General features: G+C 28.5%; 1 protein-coding gene across 3 annotated transcripts; it reads left to right on the forward strand.

Moving 5' to 3' along the window:
• The first annotated feature begins 27 nt into the window (after window positions 1-27).
• On the forward strand, window positions 28-20,232 carry LOC142329049 (uncharacterized). 3 transcript variants are annotated; one of them, XM_075373319.1, is made up of 8 exons: window positions 28-157; window positions 3,871-4,338; window positions 8,658-8,831; window positions 10,977-11,124; window positions 12,030-12,170; window positions 14,506-14,625; window positions 15,217-15,342; window positions 19,789-20,232. In XM_075373319.1, exons 2-8 carry the CDS (start codon window positions 3,881-3,883, stop codon window positions 19,978-19,980), a joined length of 1,359 nt encoding a protein of 452 aa, XP_075229434.1. In that variant the 5' UTR covers window positions 28-157; window positions 3,871-3,880; the 3' UTR covers window positions 19,981-20,232. The 3 variants fall into 3 exon arrangements, with proteins under 3 accessions (XP_075229434.1, XP_075229437.1, XP_075229435.1); XM_075373320.1 differs by lacking the exon at window positions 28-157 and adding an exon at window positions 179-320; XM_075373322.1 differs by lacking the exon at window positions 15,217-15,342.
• The last annotated feature ends 304 nt before the right edge of the window (window positions 20,233-20,536 follow it).

Below are 20,536 nucleotides of genomic sequence, written 5' to 3' on the forward strand. Positions count from 1 at the left end.
AATGACTGGTTTTACAAAACAAAATCTCCTATTGGTGGATTGATTTTTACTTGGTTAGCAGGAGGTAGACGCCATTGTTATTGCCTTTGCAACGCTATTTACGAGAAAACGTGAATTTCTACGTGATATTAAGAAAGGAGGGAATTTGAAGTATATCGTGAGTCCAATTCGCTTTTGTTTACATTTTACTTGATGGAATTATAATTATTTTAGTTTAACTTTCTGATATTATTTTACTTTTTTGAGTACTGAAATGAAATTTTTCAAAGGAGTTATTGTTGTGTTGAAGTATAGAAGAAACGAAAACATAAAAATTTGAGGTTAATTCAAGTTGTAGGGTATTTGTGATTATTTATAACCTATTAAAATGCCATTGCTAACATTTTCAGATATTCCTCGTACTAATCATAAATAATCTTTTGTAATGTATTTATAAACAAGATTTCAGTTTATATGGCCTGTGTTTTAAGGGAAGTAATTTTTAATTTTCTTACAGTTGGGTGTCATACGACGTGACATTTAAAGATAAAAAATTGACAGCTTGATTTGTTGTGTGGCTTGTCAGAGTAACATCTTTTTGTATTTATGCTCTTGTTACTTTACCTGTATTAGTTATTTACCTTTAAATTGTAAACAGTTATTACTTAACATACATTTGTTATTTTAATAATATCTGATGGAAGTTTTTGCTATTATATTAAAAAATAAATTACAAGTAAAGAAAACTGTATTTGTAGATTCTTGAACACCATTATTTTGTCATGTCAAAAATGTGTCATAAATTTAATCTTATTGATAATATTAACTTTTTAGCAAAGTTGACATTGTTAGTATGTGGATTAAAATTGGCCAGTTAAACATCAAAATCTTTATTTTATTAAAAAGTCAAATTTCATCCTTTATTACATCAATCTTTTGAGTAATATTTGTGTTGTGGATATTAAACTATATATTTTGTTCAAATTAAATAAAATTATATTTACCTGACCAAATATATGACAGTACATCAAATATTAACCACCAATTTATAAATTGTGTATTTTAAAAATAAATTTGAGAGAGAGATTTGTTTGTAAATATCTAGGACTTGAGAGGTGTAAAATTGGAAAAACTGAATTTCAACTTTTTAACATCAGTAGTTCTGATTTGATATTTATATAATTACACATTTCAGAAGTTATAATGTTTTGAAATCCACCAAGCCAACCATTATTTTATTATTTGGGACTTTACATCTCATGCTATAAACTGAACGAATGAAGCAACTTTCTATTGAATCACTGTGTGGTTTGATAAAGGAGGAGGAACTGAATTTCAACTTTTTGAGGCCAGTAGTTCTGATTTGATATTTAGATATATTTACACATTTTAGGAGTAAAAAGGTGTAGAAGTCCACCAATCCAACAGTTATTTTATCATTTGGGACCTTTACATTACATGCTAAGAACTGAATGAATTAAGCAACTTGCAATTGAAGCACTATGTTTGATAAAGAAACTTTGTAGTTCAGTCTCAGTATTTAATTTTTTTTTTATCAGTATATATTGATTTTTGTGGGATTTTGGTAGAAATGATAATGGTTTTAGTGGGGAGTGTTCATTGGTGGAAAAGACATCTTTTAATTTGATTAGGATGGAGGGGATTTTTAAATGTAATCTTTAGGAATTGTTTATAATAATTTTATAATTGAGTGAAAAATATTTATGAGTTAAATTGCTCGAAAATTTGCTGAGAATTTGTATCATGAATATGTGCAGAACTTTTTAATTTTTTTCTGTTTCCTTTGGTGACTGAATTGAGTATAGGTGAATCAGAATTTCCATGAAATGGAGCATCAGTTTTCTGAGAGTTTTATATCTTAAATGGCATTGAAAAATGTCAGTTATTGAATCACTTACAATATTACTCATAGAAGTGTAGAAAGTGTGAAAAGTAGACACATACTACTTCTGTGTGAAGTATTGTTGAAGGAGTCCTGCATCTCATCTACACCTGGCATGTCAATTGAGCTTTTTAAATTTTGACAAGTTAAAAATAGTATTTCTATTACCAATCCAGATTTGAGTGTCTTTTGCAAAATGATTGTCAGATTTGTAATGTTGCCAGTCATCATATGGCTGGAAATTATCTTATTGCTGAATTTAGCCAGGATACACTTATTAAGTTCTTTTGTTTGCATTTTTTTTTTCTTAAAGATATCTATTTTAAAACAATGTAACTGTAAGAATATAGAATAAAGAAATTTTTTTATATATTTTTGTTTCATAATATTTTGAAAAAAGTGTAACCCAAATTTGGATAAAGTAAAAAATATAAAAAACAAAGATTTATCTGTATATTTTGTTAGTTATTAATTAACTTTTCTTTTCTAAGCTGGTTTTATACTTCCTCTTATATGTAACTTTCATTGACATGATTTTCTTAACTTTTGAATGAATATATTTGTCAAATATTTTTAAGATAGAATGAAGCATTCTTACAAATTTGAAATTTTTGGTCTGGTTTTTGGTTTTATTAGTTAATTTTGGCATTGTGTTTATATAAAGGTCTTAATTTTGGTACTTTTTGGTTAGCATCCTGTCTAATACAATATCAACATAACCTAACGTTCACTAATCTCATCTAATTAACCTTAAATATTATTTTTAATTGTTCAAGGAATGCTTTGGCTTTAAGCAAGTTATTAAATAAACCCATTAATGAATCTGCTGTTTGTTCCTTGTTATATTTTAGGACGTAATGATAATGTATATATACTGCAACTGTTTTCAATCCACTGTAATTTAATTTAAAGCTTTTCAATCTACTTTTGTATTCCTGATGGTTCTAAGAGCTCCAGAGAATCGTTTGTGAAACTACCTCTACAAAAGTTGAAGTAGTTTTTGCACAAGTTACTCTTTTATGTTTTAACTAAGACCTTTCAAACCTTTAGGGGTTTGTAATTACAGTTTTATTCAAAACAGTTTGCTCATAATCGAAAAAAGCATGTATTGTATTTATGTAAGTGTGCACATGTAGTTTTAATTACTCTTATGATAAATCTTAAAATTTAAACAAAAGCAATACACATTCAAGTAAATGGTAGCAGCATAAGAAAGTGATAGGTTTAATATGTGTACTACATTATTATAAAGTTCTGCAAAATAAAAAGTTATTTTAATATCAATTATTTATATATTATACACTGATTTAGTTAATGTGTAGTATGATTAGGGTAAGTGTTTACTTTTATTAAAAGCATTGGTATTTAGTATTAGCTCAAATCAGTTTTTTTAATTGTACAGTATAAAAAAAATTCCATTTTTTAATTGAAGTACTTTCATATCTTAATGGTTTGGGAATAAATAAGTTTTATACAGAGTGGAAAGTAAGAAAACACGCAAGGGTTATTTACAAAATAAAAGTTAAAATCCAAAACTACATGGCCACCTAGACTAGACTGTTAAACAATCATCAGTAGACCCACAGGAATGTATAAAAAAATTATTATCATAATTACTAGCTCATAAAACTAGCTTTTTTTACCAATTGTTCCAATAGAATAGCAATAAAAACAACTGTTTTTGGGGGAAAAGTTGAACCATTCTAGACAATTCCAATTGAAATTGAAAAACTAGCCCAAAAAATTTGACATTGCAGGTTTCAATGGTTTGAGATGGTTTCATGCATCCTTTGATTTTATTTTTATATAGGAATGAGTGAAAATCCCCCTTTTGTGACATTTTGTGCTAATTATTATTGATGATTGTTTTTGGTAAACTGATGGCCACTTTTTTAAGTAATTATTTTGTTAATGGCCTATTTAGCTTTTTTTTTGTTTTCTGTTTTTTCAGATGCATTTAGTGTATTCAATATAATTTGTTTTTCTAGGTCATAAAAAATGTCATTAAGTAGTAGCAGTAATAATTCAACTAATGTAAGTAAAAGATTTAAATCCAGTAATATAGTTGATGCAAGTGTTTTGCATAAAATTAGTAATCAGATTATGGATTTACAAACTATGTTTAGTAGTAGAATATCTATATTAGAACATAAATTAGATTTACTAGTCACATGTTATACTGGTCTGATGGAACGATTAGAAAGTGATGATATTAATACATGTGGTAATAATACCAATAGTAATATGAAATCAACTTTAATCAGAAGTACATCAACTTGTGATGATGACGAAGATGATGATGACTTTGGTGATAATGATAATAATTTAAAAGAGCATAAATGTTCTAAAGAGGCAGTGCATAAATTGTCTAATATTGAAAATATGATTGAAAAAATTATTAGTTATGCTAATACATCAGTTGATACAGTACAGAATGGGAAAAAAAGTGAAGATAGGTAAGTATCTATTTTGAAAATTTATCTTTTTTTTGTTAATTACAGCTTTATTTGTCTTAAAAAATTTTTTTTAAAGAAAGATATATATGTGGGCCTTGCATTAAATAATCTGGTGAAGTAATTCTGATTCTAGAATGTAGTATATAGAGGAAAAGCTTAAGAGGAGGGAAACAATTAGAATATCTAACGAAGATATTTTACTGATTTATATTTCAAAGTGATGCCCATGTCTATGCAAATTAAAAGGTATTGAAGGGGCCATACTGGTTGTTTTACTTACAACCTTAGAAAAGATAAAGTATAAAACCACATCATTACATTTAGAGTAAAAACCATACAATAAATATACCTGACATATAATCATATAATGAATGTGCATAAATACTTCATGAATACAATATGGTCTTGTGGACTACATGTAAAATAATAAGTAAGTGTAGTTTATTTAAAAATTTGCAACATTCGTTTTGAGATAGCCTTGGAAATATATGTATAGCAATGCTGTCTTTTTTCAGCTTGAAAGTACTAAAGAAGTTTGTCTCCTGAGGGTCATTCAGTATTTATTTGGTTTGTCTTTGGTATCAGAGCTGTGTGTCTTTAACTCAAGTTTCTTGAAAAATAAGGCAAAGTCACGGGCGGACAGGTAAAGTATATGAACAGAGAATATGGGATGACTATTCTGTTGTTTTCTATCAAAAATCTACATTGTTTTTTGGTAGGTGTGAGTGAGTGGATTATCATGATACAACAACCAATTCTGCTCTTTCCATTGTTATATATAAGTATATCTTTATCTTTTTCACAACCTCCTCAACAAAAATCTCACTTAAAATCAAAATTCACCATAACACCAGGAGAAACAGATTCTTAGTGAATGTTATCCTTATTTTGGAAAAAACACTTCTTCCATTTCAAATTTGCATGCCTTCTTTGATCTTTCTGATTATGAGTTTTTCCACTGCAATGATTATTTCTACCTTGCAATATTTCTATTTAGATTGTAGACATAAATCTAATTACTTGAGATAACCAAAGAAATTAAATTTTTATTGTTATTTGCTATTTGTATCTTAATGGCTTGCATGAACATATCTTTTGCTTTTGATGAAGTAAAAAGAGTCTATGAGCAAACTTCTCAGTAGTAATCTCTGAAATTATGAAAATCATGTTTTTGGTTGTGATTTTTTTTTACAGGCTCCATAACTGATTCCAACTATGTTTTATTATTCATAGTTTGTCCTTAATGGCAACACATACAAAATTCTGATTTTTTTAAAAAACTTTTCTGGAGTTTTGATGATTGTTAGCTTTCAAAACTAAACATTTTCAAAGCATTCCTAAGGTTTGATAACCAGTTTATTGAGAGATTTATGCAAAATGATAAAAAGCATATTGTTGAAATTTATTGGCTATCATAAACTAATAAAAACTGGGTTTATAAAATTATACATATTGTCTGAACTTTTAAACACAATGCATTACCACTTTGTAGACTGACTGAGTATGCATAATCGCAAATAACCTTTATTCTCCTCTGTGGTTCAGTGTAAATTGCAGTCTGGGAAACTTTTTAAATGACCTTGTAAAAAAATCACTTTGTATGACATAACATGGCATTACTGAAAATGGTTGTGTTCTCTGTTTATACCAAAGAAACATATATACAGTTTTCTATTAAGTATTACTTTCAATTATTCAAGTTACGTATATAATTAATTGTTAGCTTTTTACTAGTGGGTTTCTGAAAAGGAGGATATACCTTTATCAACTTTTCCTGATAAAAACTTAACCATAGTTTAAACTGAAAGTGTAGAGTAATCTCTTTTGGTAAGTTTCTTAACTAGCTTATAAAAGCAGTTCATACATAAAGTGTTTGTAAGAAGGAATTGGGATTGAAAGACAAGATGAGTATTAAGATTGTTGGGGAGGTAGATGTAAATGCATTCTCATTAAGCTATATTTATTAGAGGTTGCACCAGGAGCTCCCACCCCGTGTTCTAGTTAGTTATTATGGACAAATTTTATTCAGCTGTACAAGTTGGGTAATGTGTTTAATCTGGTGATTTTGGTAACTGTAGCTGAAAAGTATCCAACGTTCTGTGAAATATCAAATTATTCAGCTGAGTTTCATATGTTAGTTACTGGTTATTTTTGAAAGTTAAAATAATTATTACAATTTGAAAAATCATAATTGTTCAAAATTCATCATATAACACTTGATGAGTGTTACATGACAATTGATAAACTCATTGATAAAAAAAACACTTGAAAAGAGAATTTAAAAAAATATATATTAAATGTTCTTACAGTATTTATGCCCAGAATAATTATAAAATTGTTTAAATGTTATAAATTTTATATTTAAAAAACCATTTAAAATTGGTAGTAAAGAAAGAAGAAATATGTTGTCTATCAAAAACTATAAATAAAATACAGTGAATAGGATACGGCTTGAAAGAATTTTGATTTTTATTTAATTTTAAATTAAAAATTTTCACTTATGAACAATATAGACTCTTCTGTAATTCCTTTTATTTACAGTTAAATATACATGGATTCAAAGAAATCTTAATTACTCTGAAAATCTTTAAAAAATATTACTTGCATACAGAATTCTAAATCAGAAATCATATGATTTTTATTACTATTATTTCAAAACAAATATTTTGTTTCTCCTTTAGTAGAAGTGTGACATAACTGTGATGGCAGCTGTAGGCCTTTGTTGTAAACTGAATAAAGTATAAAACAATGTTTTATATAGAAATTCAAAATCACATCTGGATTTAATTACATTTTTGTAATATTTTTATTAAAATAAGATTAAAGGGGAAAAACATGGAAGTTGAGCAGTTCCTTCCAAAAAAAAAAAATGTGTTGTGTATTGGCGAAGACCAAATCATTATGTAAATTTTATTAAAAAATTATTATCTTTTCAGGAATGAAAATTGATAAAGTTGCCCAACAAAAGGTTGTCTTTCTCTTTTATGTTGTTTTATTAAGTGAAAAATATTAATTGCATAATTAGTTAAATAAAAGAGGCTCACCTTAAAAACATTTTAGTATTATTTTAAAACATCTTTATTTTTTCTTCAGCCAAATACTAGAAATGAATATGTTACTTGACAACCATTGAAATCTAGATTTGCCTGTGATTCTTGTTCTTATGTCAGGTTGATAGTGTAAAGGTGCTGAAGGGAGCCTTTCTTTGAATATTTTTAATAGGTTCACACTCCATCTTGTGTAATTCTTTATGCTTTTATCATTAAAACTGACAGTATCTAATTTTTTTCATATTGAAATTTCTAATCTATGCAATTTTCTACATTATCTTGTCTCTAAGAAACTTCATCTCTGTTGCCCTTATCAAGCTATGGTCCCTTGTTGATTTAACCTGTGTCTCACTTTCATACAACAGTTACTGCGGCAACAGAATTGCTACTGGAATCGTCATACAAAACTATACTCATATCCACTATGGTTTTCTTTTTTAATCGTTTATGTATAGTCCCATAATAGTTTATGTAACTTTTCTTTCTCATAGTTTGATTATGTAATGTTCGTTCAAGATATCACAGCCCAGTTTTAAAAAAAATGGGCTACTTAAACACTTTATTAACAGTCACAGTTTTACTTCATATGGGTCTGTTTTTTAAAGGCCATAACTTTAGATTTTTTTACTGATAACTTGAACAAATTCGCTAAATAAATAATAAGCAGATTTAAACATTTCAATTTGTAGTTTATCTTTTGATTGAATTATTACATTATTATCAGCATAAAGCAGTGCAGAAAATAACAAATCAGGTACCTGTGTTGAAATTTCTTTTCTATTCTCAAGAACATCAATTGCAACTTGGAGAAATATAACTAACAACCTTGTTACAGTCTTGTATTTAACTTCAAAGGTGTACTTTTCAATTTTTGTTGTGTCAAGAGATGGTTATACATTTATAGACTTTTTATGTTATTGAAAAAGATGATTTAACATCTTATTTATAACTTAAAAGTCATACAAATATAGCAATAACTTTAAACATATGAACCACCAAACATGATAAGGTCAGTTTGTTTGATATGGTTAGTAACATTGACTTCTAAAAACAAATCTAATTAAACATTTCACAACTTTCTTAAGTACCAGAGTAAGGAATATTTTAAAGCTGATATGGTTGTTGAAATAATTAATTTACTATTCATTTAAGTAAGTTGGTGTTAACATGTTTGATAAAAAGATTTTAAATTTTACTTCTGTGTTGTAAAATTAAGTATAAACTTTTTCATAAATTATTATTATTTATATATTTTTAATTTAATTTCAGTTCATTGTTAACAGTACTGTTACCTCAAATGAAGCCTAAAGTTGAAACCCAAGTTGGAATAGATTCAAATATGCAAGTTATTACATTAAACAGCGAGACAGATTTTCCTGATGGATCATGGTTGGGAGATGAAAATAACCCTGAAGCACGAGTTCGTGTTCCAATTACGCCAGCGTAAGATTTTAATAGTTTTATTTGTTCATTTTATGTATAAATTCAGAAGGAGGATTTTTTTTTGTAATAGATTAAAATTATTTATTAATCAAGTTTTTTTGAGGAAGATTGGAATTGATTTTGTGAATCATGTGTTAATGAATAATGTATTCTAAGATGGGAAAGAATATTTATTTGAATTTTTTCCTTGAGTGAAATTAATTATAGAGACTTTCCAATCCAATAATAAAAGGAGAACGCACCAGACAAGTCAATTAACTGAACTCCAAAAAAAGTGAAAGTAATGAACAATTGCTTTGCTAATTTTTAAACTTTAAATAACATATTTTAGTATGATGATTTTTTTAATGAAGTTATTCAAATAGGAATCAGTAAATATTAATCTATTTAGTTGTATACATCTATAAATGTACTTGCACATACTGACTGACATCTTGTCCCTGGTTATCAAGCATTAAGTGAACTCATTAGAGGATTGAGGATAACCATAGTCGTTGATAGGTTTAAATAGTTATTCTCTAATCCTGCAAGACTAAAATGTTTATGCCAGGGGGAATGTAGATTAAGTAATTTTGATTTGAAGTTCTTTGTTATTGGTGCATTTTTGTATTGATACAATCTATTATATTACCTGTCTAATCTGGACTAAGCAGTTTGTCAAACTGTTCTACTGACCTGTGTAGGCTAATTGATGAGGTGGTGTATTTTTAAAAAAAAAGTAGTATTGGATCAGTAGAGAACATCATATAAATGAATTAAGACAACTCTGTATTCAGCAACTGATTATCAGAACTTTGACATATAAATCAGTAGGAAAATTCAGATGTTCAGAAAATAAATTTGTTGTTTAACGATCATGAAACTGGCAGTTGTACAGTGGAGAGACATTCAGTGGCATAAAAAAGTATCCACAAACAATTTCAGAGGTTATGTAACAAAACACTAAACACTCTATTGGAACTGATCGATTAAGATTTTATTTTCTTACATATCAGTATATCAACAATAGTAGTAATTTTATTTTGCTGTACACATAAATTAAAGAAAGTGATTTTAGAAAAAAACATGGATTTTTCTTTATGTTTCCAGAAACACAGAGACTTTATTTTGTGTTTCACATTATTTTCCTAAAATTTCTAAATTTCACTTTACAACTGGGAACTCTAACATCTCTTTTTCACAGGAACATTTAAAGTTACTGTTCAGTAACTGTGGTGATTTTGGATAACTGTTGTTCACATATTTGATGCCACTATGTTTCAAAATTTTATTAAAGCTTCTGGATATTTCCTGTGTATATGTATAGTGCACTATACGTTTAATATAGCATTAAACACCTAATGTAAAAATCATTCACATGTTTATTAGTACTTACAGAATTTTATAAATTGCATTTGTGAAATTTATTATTTTACTGTCTGTTATATTGCTTGAACTACTTAAATTTAAAATTCTGTTATTAATAAAACAGTAGTGTGTATAAAAACAATTCAGCAGTTTTTTCCATCCTGATAAAAATCTATCTCAGGTTATAGCATATTTATTGTTATTTAGATATAATTTCTTTGCTGGTAAAGAGAATAAAACTTTAAAATTGTTTTACACAAGCAAGTATTGCAAGTGTGTAAATTATATTGTTCAGTGTTTTTACAGATATTATTTTGAAAAGGTGACAGCACAAACATCCATCAGATTTTAACTGCAACATAAGAAAACTACATATGTTGAATGAACAGCATGATTAAAAATTATACTTTTAGGCTTCAGCCATTACTTGCACTGCAAGAAATGCAGTGTTCTCCAACACTGGAAATAGTGTAAATAATGCTACTAGGAGTAGCAGGGACACTTGTCTGAAGGAAAAAATGAATAACTATTTCACAAGACTACCACAAGATAAAAGAATAAGTAATTTTATTATATGTATTATGATTACATTCATTTTATTCATTCTCTGTATTATCATGAATAAAAAGGAATTATTGTAAACGAAGGTGTTTATTTTAAGAAACAAATCTTAAATAATTAGAAATATTCTAATAAAAAATAAATGTTATAGAATTCTTTGTTGGTAAAGTAGTTCCTTATGATGTTACTTTGTATTACTAATTACTTTGAAGATTTTTATCGTATCTTTAATTTCAGACAATTGTTGCACATTAATACACATTGTTCTACCCCAGGAAAAATGGCTATTGTATTAGTAGATTATTTATTTCCAAAGGAGGTTTTAGCTACATCAAATTTATCTGGTAAAGGAAGACATTGTAAGAAGCAGCTTGATCCATTAATGGTAAAATGTTTTGTTATATATCAGAATGGTTTATATGAGATACCATTTTATGGTATTAATATTAGATATTAAGATATGAGATTTATGATATGAGATTATATCAGATATACTATATATATATTAGAAATGAGATTATAAGATATGATATATATTAGATGAGATTTTTGTTAATTTTAATGCAGACTGAAGATGCATAATTAATGGAAGGAAATATTTTAGATTTCATATGAACTTATAAACAGTTTTTTACATTTGTTACTGCAGTGGTCTTTATTTCTGTGATACAAACAAAATGGCTCATTATTAGTAGTGAGGTGTAGTGTTGGAAAGAAATAGCAATGAAAAACTGTTGGCTTCCATTGAACTCTCAGAGGTTTAATTAACTATTCTGTGCTGGCTTGTGTTTTAACAGAAAATTTTTTACTACATATAGAATGTTATTAGAAGCAGTTTAATCAAGTTAGATGAGTTTGATTAAATCGCCTGCTGTTTTCAGGCAAACAAATTGAACATTTTATATTGCTTTTATAAAAGTCTGATTGTTGTGAACGCAAAAATTTGGAATGAATTATTTTTTTAGCCAAAACAAGTTAATTAGACTATTGAAACAGATTTATTTATCATGTATTTGCTAATTATTTTTACTTAGACATTTATTTAATTTTTTTAAAAATATTTTCATCATAAATCAAGTCTATTCTATAGAATAACACACTGGTTTTATAGTTTTAGTTTGAATTTCATTAGAAACCTCAATTCAGTATATTAGTATATTAATAGAAATTTAAATTAAAAAGAAATGGAATTAATTTTTTAATTCTATTGAAAAATCATTACATTGAAAATAATATTTAAAAATGAGTTGTATAGTTTTTTTGTTACATTTGGTGTTGTTTTCCTTCCAGATTTATGGTATTCGTTCTCATCTTTTATATAAATTTAAAATAACTGAAAAAGATTGGTATAGAATAAAACAAAATATTGATTCAAAATGTAGAACAGCATGGAAAAAAAAAGTACGAGGAATGTTGTTGGGTGAAAATAAGGTTTGTAACTTAATGTGTGCATGAAAGAAGTAATGTTTTATAATTTATTTTATGTATGGTGCATTTGAAAAGTAACTTACATCTTCATGCACTAATACAACAATATGTAATAGTTGGAAATAGTTCCTGTGAACTTCCACACATATCTGGACGTGCTTTTTATTCTCAAAGACTGACAAGTGTTTTATGTGGAATGTTCTTGGTGAAAACGTGAATGTTTGAAGTTCCTGAAAGCTGTGGGGGTTTCCTTGATAAACATTACTTTTTGCATAACCCCAGAAGTAAATAGTTGGACTTAAATCTGGAGAACAAGGTGGCCACAAGCTCCTAGGAATGATTTGATCTTTGAGAACCTCTTGCTTTAACTTCATGGATTACCTGATTGTATGCACAGTTGTGCCATCTTGTTGAATTCAAGCATTATTAATTTTGTCCTTCATTAGATCCCCCATGAACTCTGAGGAATGAATTCACAAACATAAGCTTAATTTATTGTTTATGCAAAGAATGTTGGGCTAACTATTCTTCATCTGCATTTTGCAATCCACATTCCAATTTTTTGATCACATAGAGGAATTTCATGTATGGTATGTGATTTGTTGGCAGAATATAAATGTGAGTTCTGTGCATGCTCATGCTTTGATACAATAGAACCATACCATATTAGTATAGAAAACATAGTCCAAAATATTGTCAGAATTATGCACTATAAACTATTGAAACCATACATAGTATTGAATTCCACAGTCTGACCAGTAACCTTAGAACTGCTTTCATTTTATATGGGATGAGACAGAGCTTCTTATGAACTGCCTTATATGCAGTTTCAACACCAGTGTTTTTCTGTTTGGTGAAATCTCACATTGTCTCGTAGCGTAGCTGCTATGTCTTGCCGTTTTTCTTCATTTAGTAATGATGGTTTACCACTTCGCACATAGTCATAGTCCTTTACCGACCCTATTTTCTTAAATTTCTCAATTATCACTTACTAAATTAATTAGGAATAGGTGTACCTTGAAATCTTATTGAAAACTGATCTTTCACTATCTGTATTTACTCACAGAAGACATATTCAATTGAAAAAAATATTCACTATTCTAATGTACATGGAACGACACAGTCTCAAATATTAAAAGCCAATGAACAAACAACAAAGTAATCAGACACACCTTCTTTCTCAAGGTCACCAGCCTGACTGGCTCGCGGAAGTAAATTGTACACAATGCAGGATTACCAACTTTAGCAAAAATTGTTTGCAGCTCACAAAATATAATCCTCATTATGTAATCATGTTTATATGGGTGTATGTTTATATGGATATACTTTTCAAATACACTATTTATATTTTATATATGTATATATATATGTAATATTTTATGTTTATAAAAAAAATTGAGTATGTAATTCTTTGAAAGTAGAAATAGTAAGATGTTCAGTTTATTTTTGTGAAATACTTATGTATATTGATATTATTTATTTTTTGTTTTAATGTTAATTGTGATTTAATTTTAAATTTGATTACTATTTTTTATCTTTATTTAATTGTTTACTTAGATCAAGTTTTGATTTGATTTAAAGTTTTATTTGGATCTTGATTTTAATTTAATCCTGGAACATACTTCTTATATTTATTGTTGTTTTACTATTATCTTGTAGTTTTCGATGGACTATCTTGACCTTGGTTTGTAATCACATGGTTTGTTTTTATTTGGCTGTGACCTTCCCTGATATGGGTGCAATATTGGTAATCCACTTAACTAAGGGATAATTATGGTTGTTTTTTCTTTCCGAGCTTATTTCGGCTAACTGGCTAAGTGTTACGTAAATTGTTGCAGCAATATAACATTTTAATGTAATATGTTCTTTAATGTTTTTCATTTCAGAAGATCTTTCTTAAGACTTTCCTTCTGTTCCCCCAATCCCTTCTTGTTCAGGTGCCCTTTCTTTTTCCTGGAACTATAGTTGTAATGGATGTCTGCTGGTGGAGATGAGATGGTGTCCAAATATATGTTAAGTGCCATGACCATAGTGATTTTTGGTGACTTGACATGAATCAGGACACATCCTTTAAAACATGACATTATTACTTAGGAAATTAAGGATAGAAGTGAATTTCTATTGCCTTCTTTACTGAACTAAAAACATTGATACATATGAACATGCAAGAACATTAAAATGCAGGTTATATTTAGTGTTATAAGAGACACTAAGTGCTATACATATGCTAGGATGCTTCAGGTGCTATGCATATGTCACAACTATAAGAAAGATCAAGACAGATACTGTCAATTAAAAGTTGTAACAGTTTGTAATAAATCTTTTATTCAATTTTCAGAATCCAATGCTAAATAGTAGAACAGATGAAGTACAAAATGGTGGTCATAATAGTAAACCATTTATTTTATCAACTAATTCATTATCTAGTGAAGAAGTTACTGAAGATAGCGATTCTGGGGTAAGTAATTAAACTTTGCAAAATAGAAAATATTATAGAGAATTTGTTATTGTTTTTTAAAACCTTTATAACTTTCTATATCAGATAATTTATTTATGGTTGCTGTTAGTAATTTTGAGAACAAAATATGCATTATAATCTCATAAGGATTTATTTCATTAAATCTTTCACTGATCTTTCCTGTACTGATTGCATTATTGACAAAAAAATTGATCTGATACATTTACATATTTTCTGGCAGACAATTGTGACATCAATTCTAATTGATTAAAATTGTAAACAATAATTACTTACTGCAGCAATAACATGAATATAGTAGGGATATTTAGTACCGTATACATCCTAGGACTTGAGTTTGTGTCTAGATTTTCTTCTGGATGGGTTGCATTCATACTTCGCTAAGCCCTTTTTAGTTGCGTTTTATGTAAGTTACTTTATATACTCTTGATGAATGAATTATAGGAAATTTATTTTTAGTAATTATTTACTGTATTGGTCATCATTAACCTAATAAATATAATATAAGAGACATATTAACCCATATTGCGCGAAACCCAGTAATAAAATAAAATATTTTATTTCTTATTTTAGGTAGTACGTACAAATAGAGGGCATTTTAAGATAGTTCGTGCTACACCAGAACAGATGGCTAAATTACAGGAAAGTCACACTGTTAAAGTTTTCACTAATGAAGATGTGGCAGAAATGTTTCCTCCTGTGAGTATTTTGTTTGTTACTTTTTTGTGTTGGTTGTATTCTTATACAACTACACAAAAATAAATGACACCACTGTTTTAGTTCTTCATTCATTTTCATTGTCATTTGTTTTGTACATGATGGTCAGTACATTTTTGTACATGATGGTCAGTACATTTTTTTACATAATGGTGTCAGTCAGTGTAGTGGAAAAATGTCAGTGTCATCGAAAATGGAAAACAATTTGGCAATTGATTGTAGATAACAAATTTAGTAAATAATTTTAAAGAATAACTTCAGAAATCAATTCTGTAGAGTATTTCTGAAAAGTTTGGCAATATTTCATAAGTGATAGAGGGCACTGAGTGTGACAATGTTTACCTCATGCAATTTTTTGTATCTTTTCTTCAAAAGACCAAATTTTTTTTAAAATAAAGACATAAATTTTCACTTTATAAGTACAAAAAAAAAAAAAAATTGACACTTTATAAGTACATAGCCATTTCAGTTCCAATGAAACCATCTTCAGTAGTAACAATCTGTATTATTGAAATACGGAAATGAGAATCCGTAGAGAATTCGTTAGAATAACAATGTTTCTAGGTAGATAGTCGCAGAAGCTACCTGTCTTCCTTTCCGTAGTTCAATAATGCTGATTGTTACTACTGAAGATTGATTCATTGGAACAAGTGGCTATATAGTTTTATATAAAATAAAGTGCCAATTTTTGTAAAATTTATAAGTGTTTTTATTTGTTGTAATAACTGGCAAATCAAACTGAAGAAGTTTAACAAATTTCAAAATTTTTTATAGTGAAAAATATAGATACTGATACTTCAGAAATGACAAAATGAAATTGAGTTGGGTTTTTTGCCTTAATGGTATAAAAAAATGCTAATCTTTTTTTTAGGGGTAATTATGAGTTATGACCTAGAATACATTGCTTTTTTCTGGATGATTGTGAAGTCTCAGCCAAGATATAAAATAAAACAACAGTTATTTGAAGAAGAAAAATAACTAATTATTATAAAAATGTAAATAAAAAATCTGGGTCCATTTATCCCTTTTCCCTTATGGGACTGCAGAATCCATAAAATTAACATCTCATTGCATGAATTTAAAAATTTTATCTGTAACATAAAATATATTATTAATATCTATCTAAAACGTTGAAGAAAACTAATGGTTTGCAGGCACGCAATACATTACAATTAACATCTTGTGCATAGAAATACTTTGGCTTAATGCTTAAGCTGTTTTAGAAATATTCAGAAAAAATTTTTAATCAAATTTTTTGTTTTGGAAATACATAAAATAAAAACTAAAATAAGTAAGCTAAATTGTATCTCTGCCTTAAAATTTCAACACTAAATACCAGTAGTTCACAATCTTTTTGACCGACAACACACTTCACCGACTGCCAACAATATCGTGACTTCTTTTTGATTATATTAATGATGATACCAGTAATAATAATATGTAGTATCTCATTTTAATTGACAGACATCCAATAATATACATAGACCAATGTTAACCTGAAAGCAGGAGCATTCTTCTAAATACAAGCAACATGTCGAGCAGCATTAGAGAAAGACAAAGATCAGTGCCTGAAATACTGACATAGCTATACTGGAAGTCCAGTTATAAAAAAAATTTTTTTAAAACTCACCACTAAAATTAATGTGGAGTCTGTGCTTAGTGTACTCCACAAAATTTGTCAACACGTGGCTGAAAGAAATACTAAAGAAATAAATTAAAAAGATGTAATATTTTTGTTGCATGATTCCATTCAAAGAGTTCAATCTGTCAAAAATTTTGGTAAGATATACTAAATTGACACACAAAAAATAATCTTCCTAAAGTCTTGCATACTCTGCTTTTTCGTCTTCAAAAAAAAAAAAATAAAAAATAAGAAGCTCTACCACTTGCATCAGTGCTTTACTCTTAAAAAGCAAACAGGTTTCTGAAAGCAGCAATAAATTGGTGTGCTTCCTCAGCTCCCATAGTCTTGCAAAGCTTTTCAAACAGTTTATATTTAAATGGTCTTATTTTAAAATAATTGGTCATTTCAGTAGTTGTTCTTAACACCCGTTCTAAAGATCCCCCATCAATAGTTCTCATAATTAACATCTTCATACGCAAAAAGCAAAGGATACTCACTATAGTCTGTTTCACTTACCTGACAAAACTTATAAAAAGTTTTGATTTTCCCTATTAATGCTGCTGCCTTGTCAGTATAAAGAGAAATGCGATTTTCCCTGAAATATTATATTGCAACAAAGTAGTATTATTAACACAGTCATAAATAATGTCTTTGCTTGTAGTTGTGGTTTTAAATTTTTGGCAAAATAAAAATTGTTCAATAATACATAAATTATATTCAATTATATTTCATTTAATTGTAGAACAATCATAGTATCCCCCACCAATTTACTGTTACAGATAATTTAGTGTTGCAAGACATTTCTTTTATTCTGCAGCTTACGGTATTATTTTCATATTTTGTAGCTGATAATATTAGTTCTTCACCTATATTATTTAGTTTTTCTGTTTGATTTTCAACACAAATAATGCATGTGAAGCATGCAATGCTTGCTTCAGAAAAACAGAAGTGCGTTTCATTAAACACCAGAGATTTTATTTTGTATGCCACATAATGTCATAGTGCACCAATTTACCAAGCGTAGTTCATTTTTGAGAATCTTGAAGGGAATCGTAATTTCCATTCACATTACTACCCTTGAACTAGCACTGCCTTGATTGCTGTCACAGGTCCGAGAAATTGATTCAGCTTGTCTTTTTCAAATGAAAAAATCAATCAATGATAAAACTATGCCATATGTAAACTGAAACTGGCCTATACATCTAAATACTCGTGGTGTTTAACAGGTTTTTCATAGAAAAAGTGGGAAGAGTAAACATTGTTGCACGTGCTCACTGTCGCTCAAAATTATTGGCAGGCAGAAAAATTGAACTCAGTATTGTTGCAGGTATTGACTAACAGTCTGTTTCAAAATAAGTTTTCTAATAGGTACAATTTTTATTGTATTTATTGATTTTTTGACAAGATTAGCTTCATAAACTATTCATCCTGATATCTCTTTGTTACGTCTCGAATGAATTTAATTGGTATATACAAGTTTTGTTCTAAAAAAGAGAACTTTTTAAATTGCATACCGTCTGCAAATGGTGCTCCAGCCTCTGTGCACACCTAGCATATCTCTTTTTACTGGGCTCTGATCTACGCATTAGTTGTCTAGTTAACAGAGGTCTTATATAAGCTGCTCATCAGATGATGACTACATGAGCTGGATGCAGTGTTATGATTGGTTTAAGTGTTTTAAGGAGGGCAAAGTTCGGTTGCCCAAAATCCAAGGACCTTCCACATCAACAGATGACCAACATGTTCAGACTTTTGAAAATCGTTGTTTAACTGTTCATGAGGTTATAGAAGAAGTTGGCTTAAGTGTAGGATCTTGCTATCAAATCCTGACTGAAAAACTTACATTGTGTCAGTGCAAAATTTGTGCTGTGTTTGTTGACATATGACCATTTGTGCTGTGTTTGTTGACATATGACCAGAAGCATGAAATCCATCAGGGACTGCTTGCAAATGACAACTTCTTTAAAGAACATCTTAAATTTTACGCAAAATTACACACTCTCCTTCATTTTTGTTTTTTTCACTAATCTGACGAGCAGCTTATATTCAATCAATAGTTACTAGACGTCTAGATTGGAACCCAGTAAAAGAAGGTCTTATCAAGATGTGCTGCTAGGTAGCAGGAGCCTGCAATCAGCAGATGTTGGCGCGCAATTTAAAAAGTTTCTCAGAAAAATGAGAAATTTAGTAGTAAGACAGATGACAAAAATATAACACCAGAAACTGGATATGTTAAGCAAAGAATAGTTCGAGGTACTGCTGAGGAGACCAAGGGCCTATAAAAACTGCACTGCCAAGGTTTACGAGATTCATTCAAAAAAAGACAAAACTTTTTAAATTGCGTGCCAACATCTGCTGATTGCAGGCTCCTGCTACCTAGCAGCACATCTTGATAAGACCTTCTTTTACTGGGTTCCAATCTAGACGTCTAGTAATTCTGAAAATGAGTCCACCAAATTTTTCCCTTTTAACTTTCACATTATCATAAAAGCTTTATTGGTTCTAGATTCTTTTCACCGACCCATAAATCCTAAATAATCATTTATCTTCTATTTTTGCAGAATATTTCCACTACTGGCAGTTACAGCTTTTTTCTTAATTTTCATTCACCTTTCAGTTCAAAATGTTTTGGCAGACTACAATAAAGCTCTTCTAATTGGTCACTTTATTTTATTTATTATATAACAAATCTGTCTTTTCATTCAAAACATAAATTATGTTATTGCTGAATTACATTGATATGTGATTTGATAATATTGCTTTTATCTAAATTTTTAATGTATTTATTTTAATATTTTTTACAGTCGCAGATGTTTTCTGTTGAGGATATGGACAGTTATACATTATCAGGTTGTGGTGATGAACAGACTTTAACTATTGTTACTGAAAATGGTGAAGTTAGCATACCTATATCAACAGAAGATAGTTTGGGAAGTGACAGTCAGTTTATATCTCAAGATCATCTTGACCATGATAAAAAATTTATTTCTTCTTAATAAATTCTATTCATTTTTTATTGAGATTTATGTGTAGGTAGAAAATTGAAGGATACTTATTTATCAAATTTTTTCTGTTAGGTCATCTCTTGTGGATATTAATAACTTTTAATTGTTACTGGAGAGAAAAATGAAGTATTAAAAACAGTGATATGATTTTGCAATAGTATAAGTGGTATTGTTTTGAAAGACTGAATTTTATAAAATATTTATGATTATGTATATGTGTAAATAAATGTAAACATAGTTTAATTCAGATTTTTTTTATTTGAACAGATTGGAAAGCTAATATTCTTTCTTCCTTTGAAGCAGCATTAAAAAATTTATCAACATTTCTAAATTATGCAGGTGTCCCCAAAAAAACATGTTCCAATCAATTCTGGTTTAATGTACTAAACATGCAATTAGTTCCTTTTGCAATGCTAGGATATTTTTTTAACAGAATTTCTGATATTTGGAACGATTACAGTTGCAGGTATAAACAACAGATCTTGGTATTTGTGGAAAATCATGAAATTATAAACTATTCTTACAATTTTTTATTTTTATGTTTGTT

The sequence above is a fragment of the Lycorma delicatula genome, chromosome 8 (assembly GCF_047948215.1).
Source record: "Lycorma delicatula isolate Av1 chromosome 8, ASM4794821v1, whole genome shotgun sequence".
Taxonomy (NCBI): Eukaryota; Metazoa; Arthropoda; class Insecta; order Hemiptera; family Fulgoridae; genus Lycorma; species Lycorma delicatula.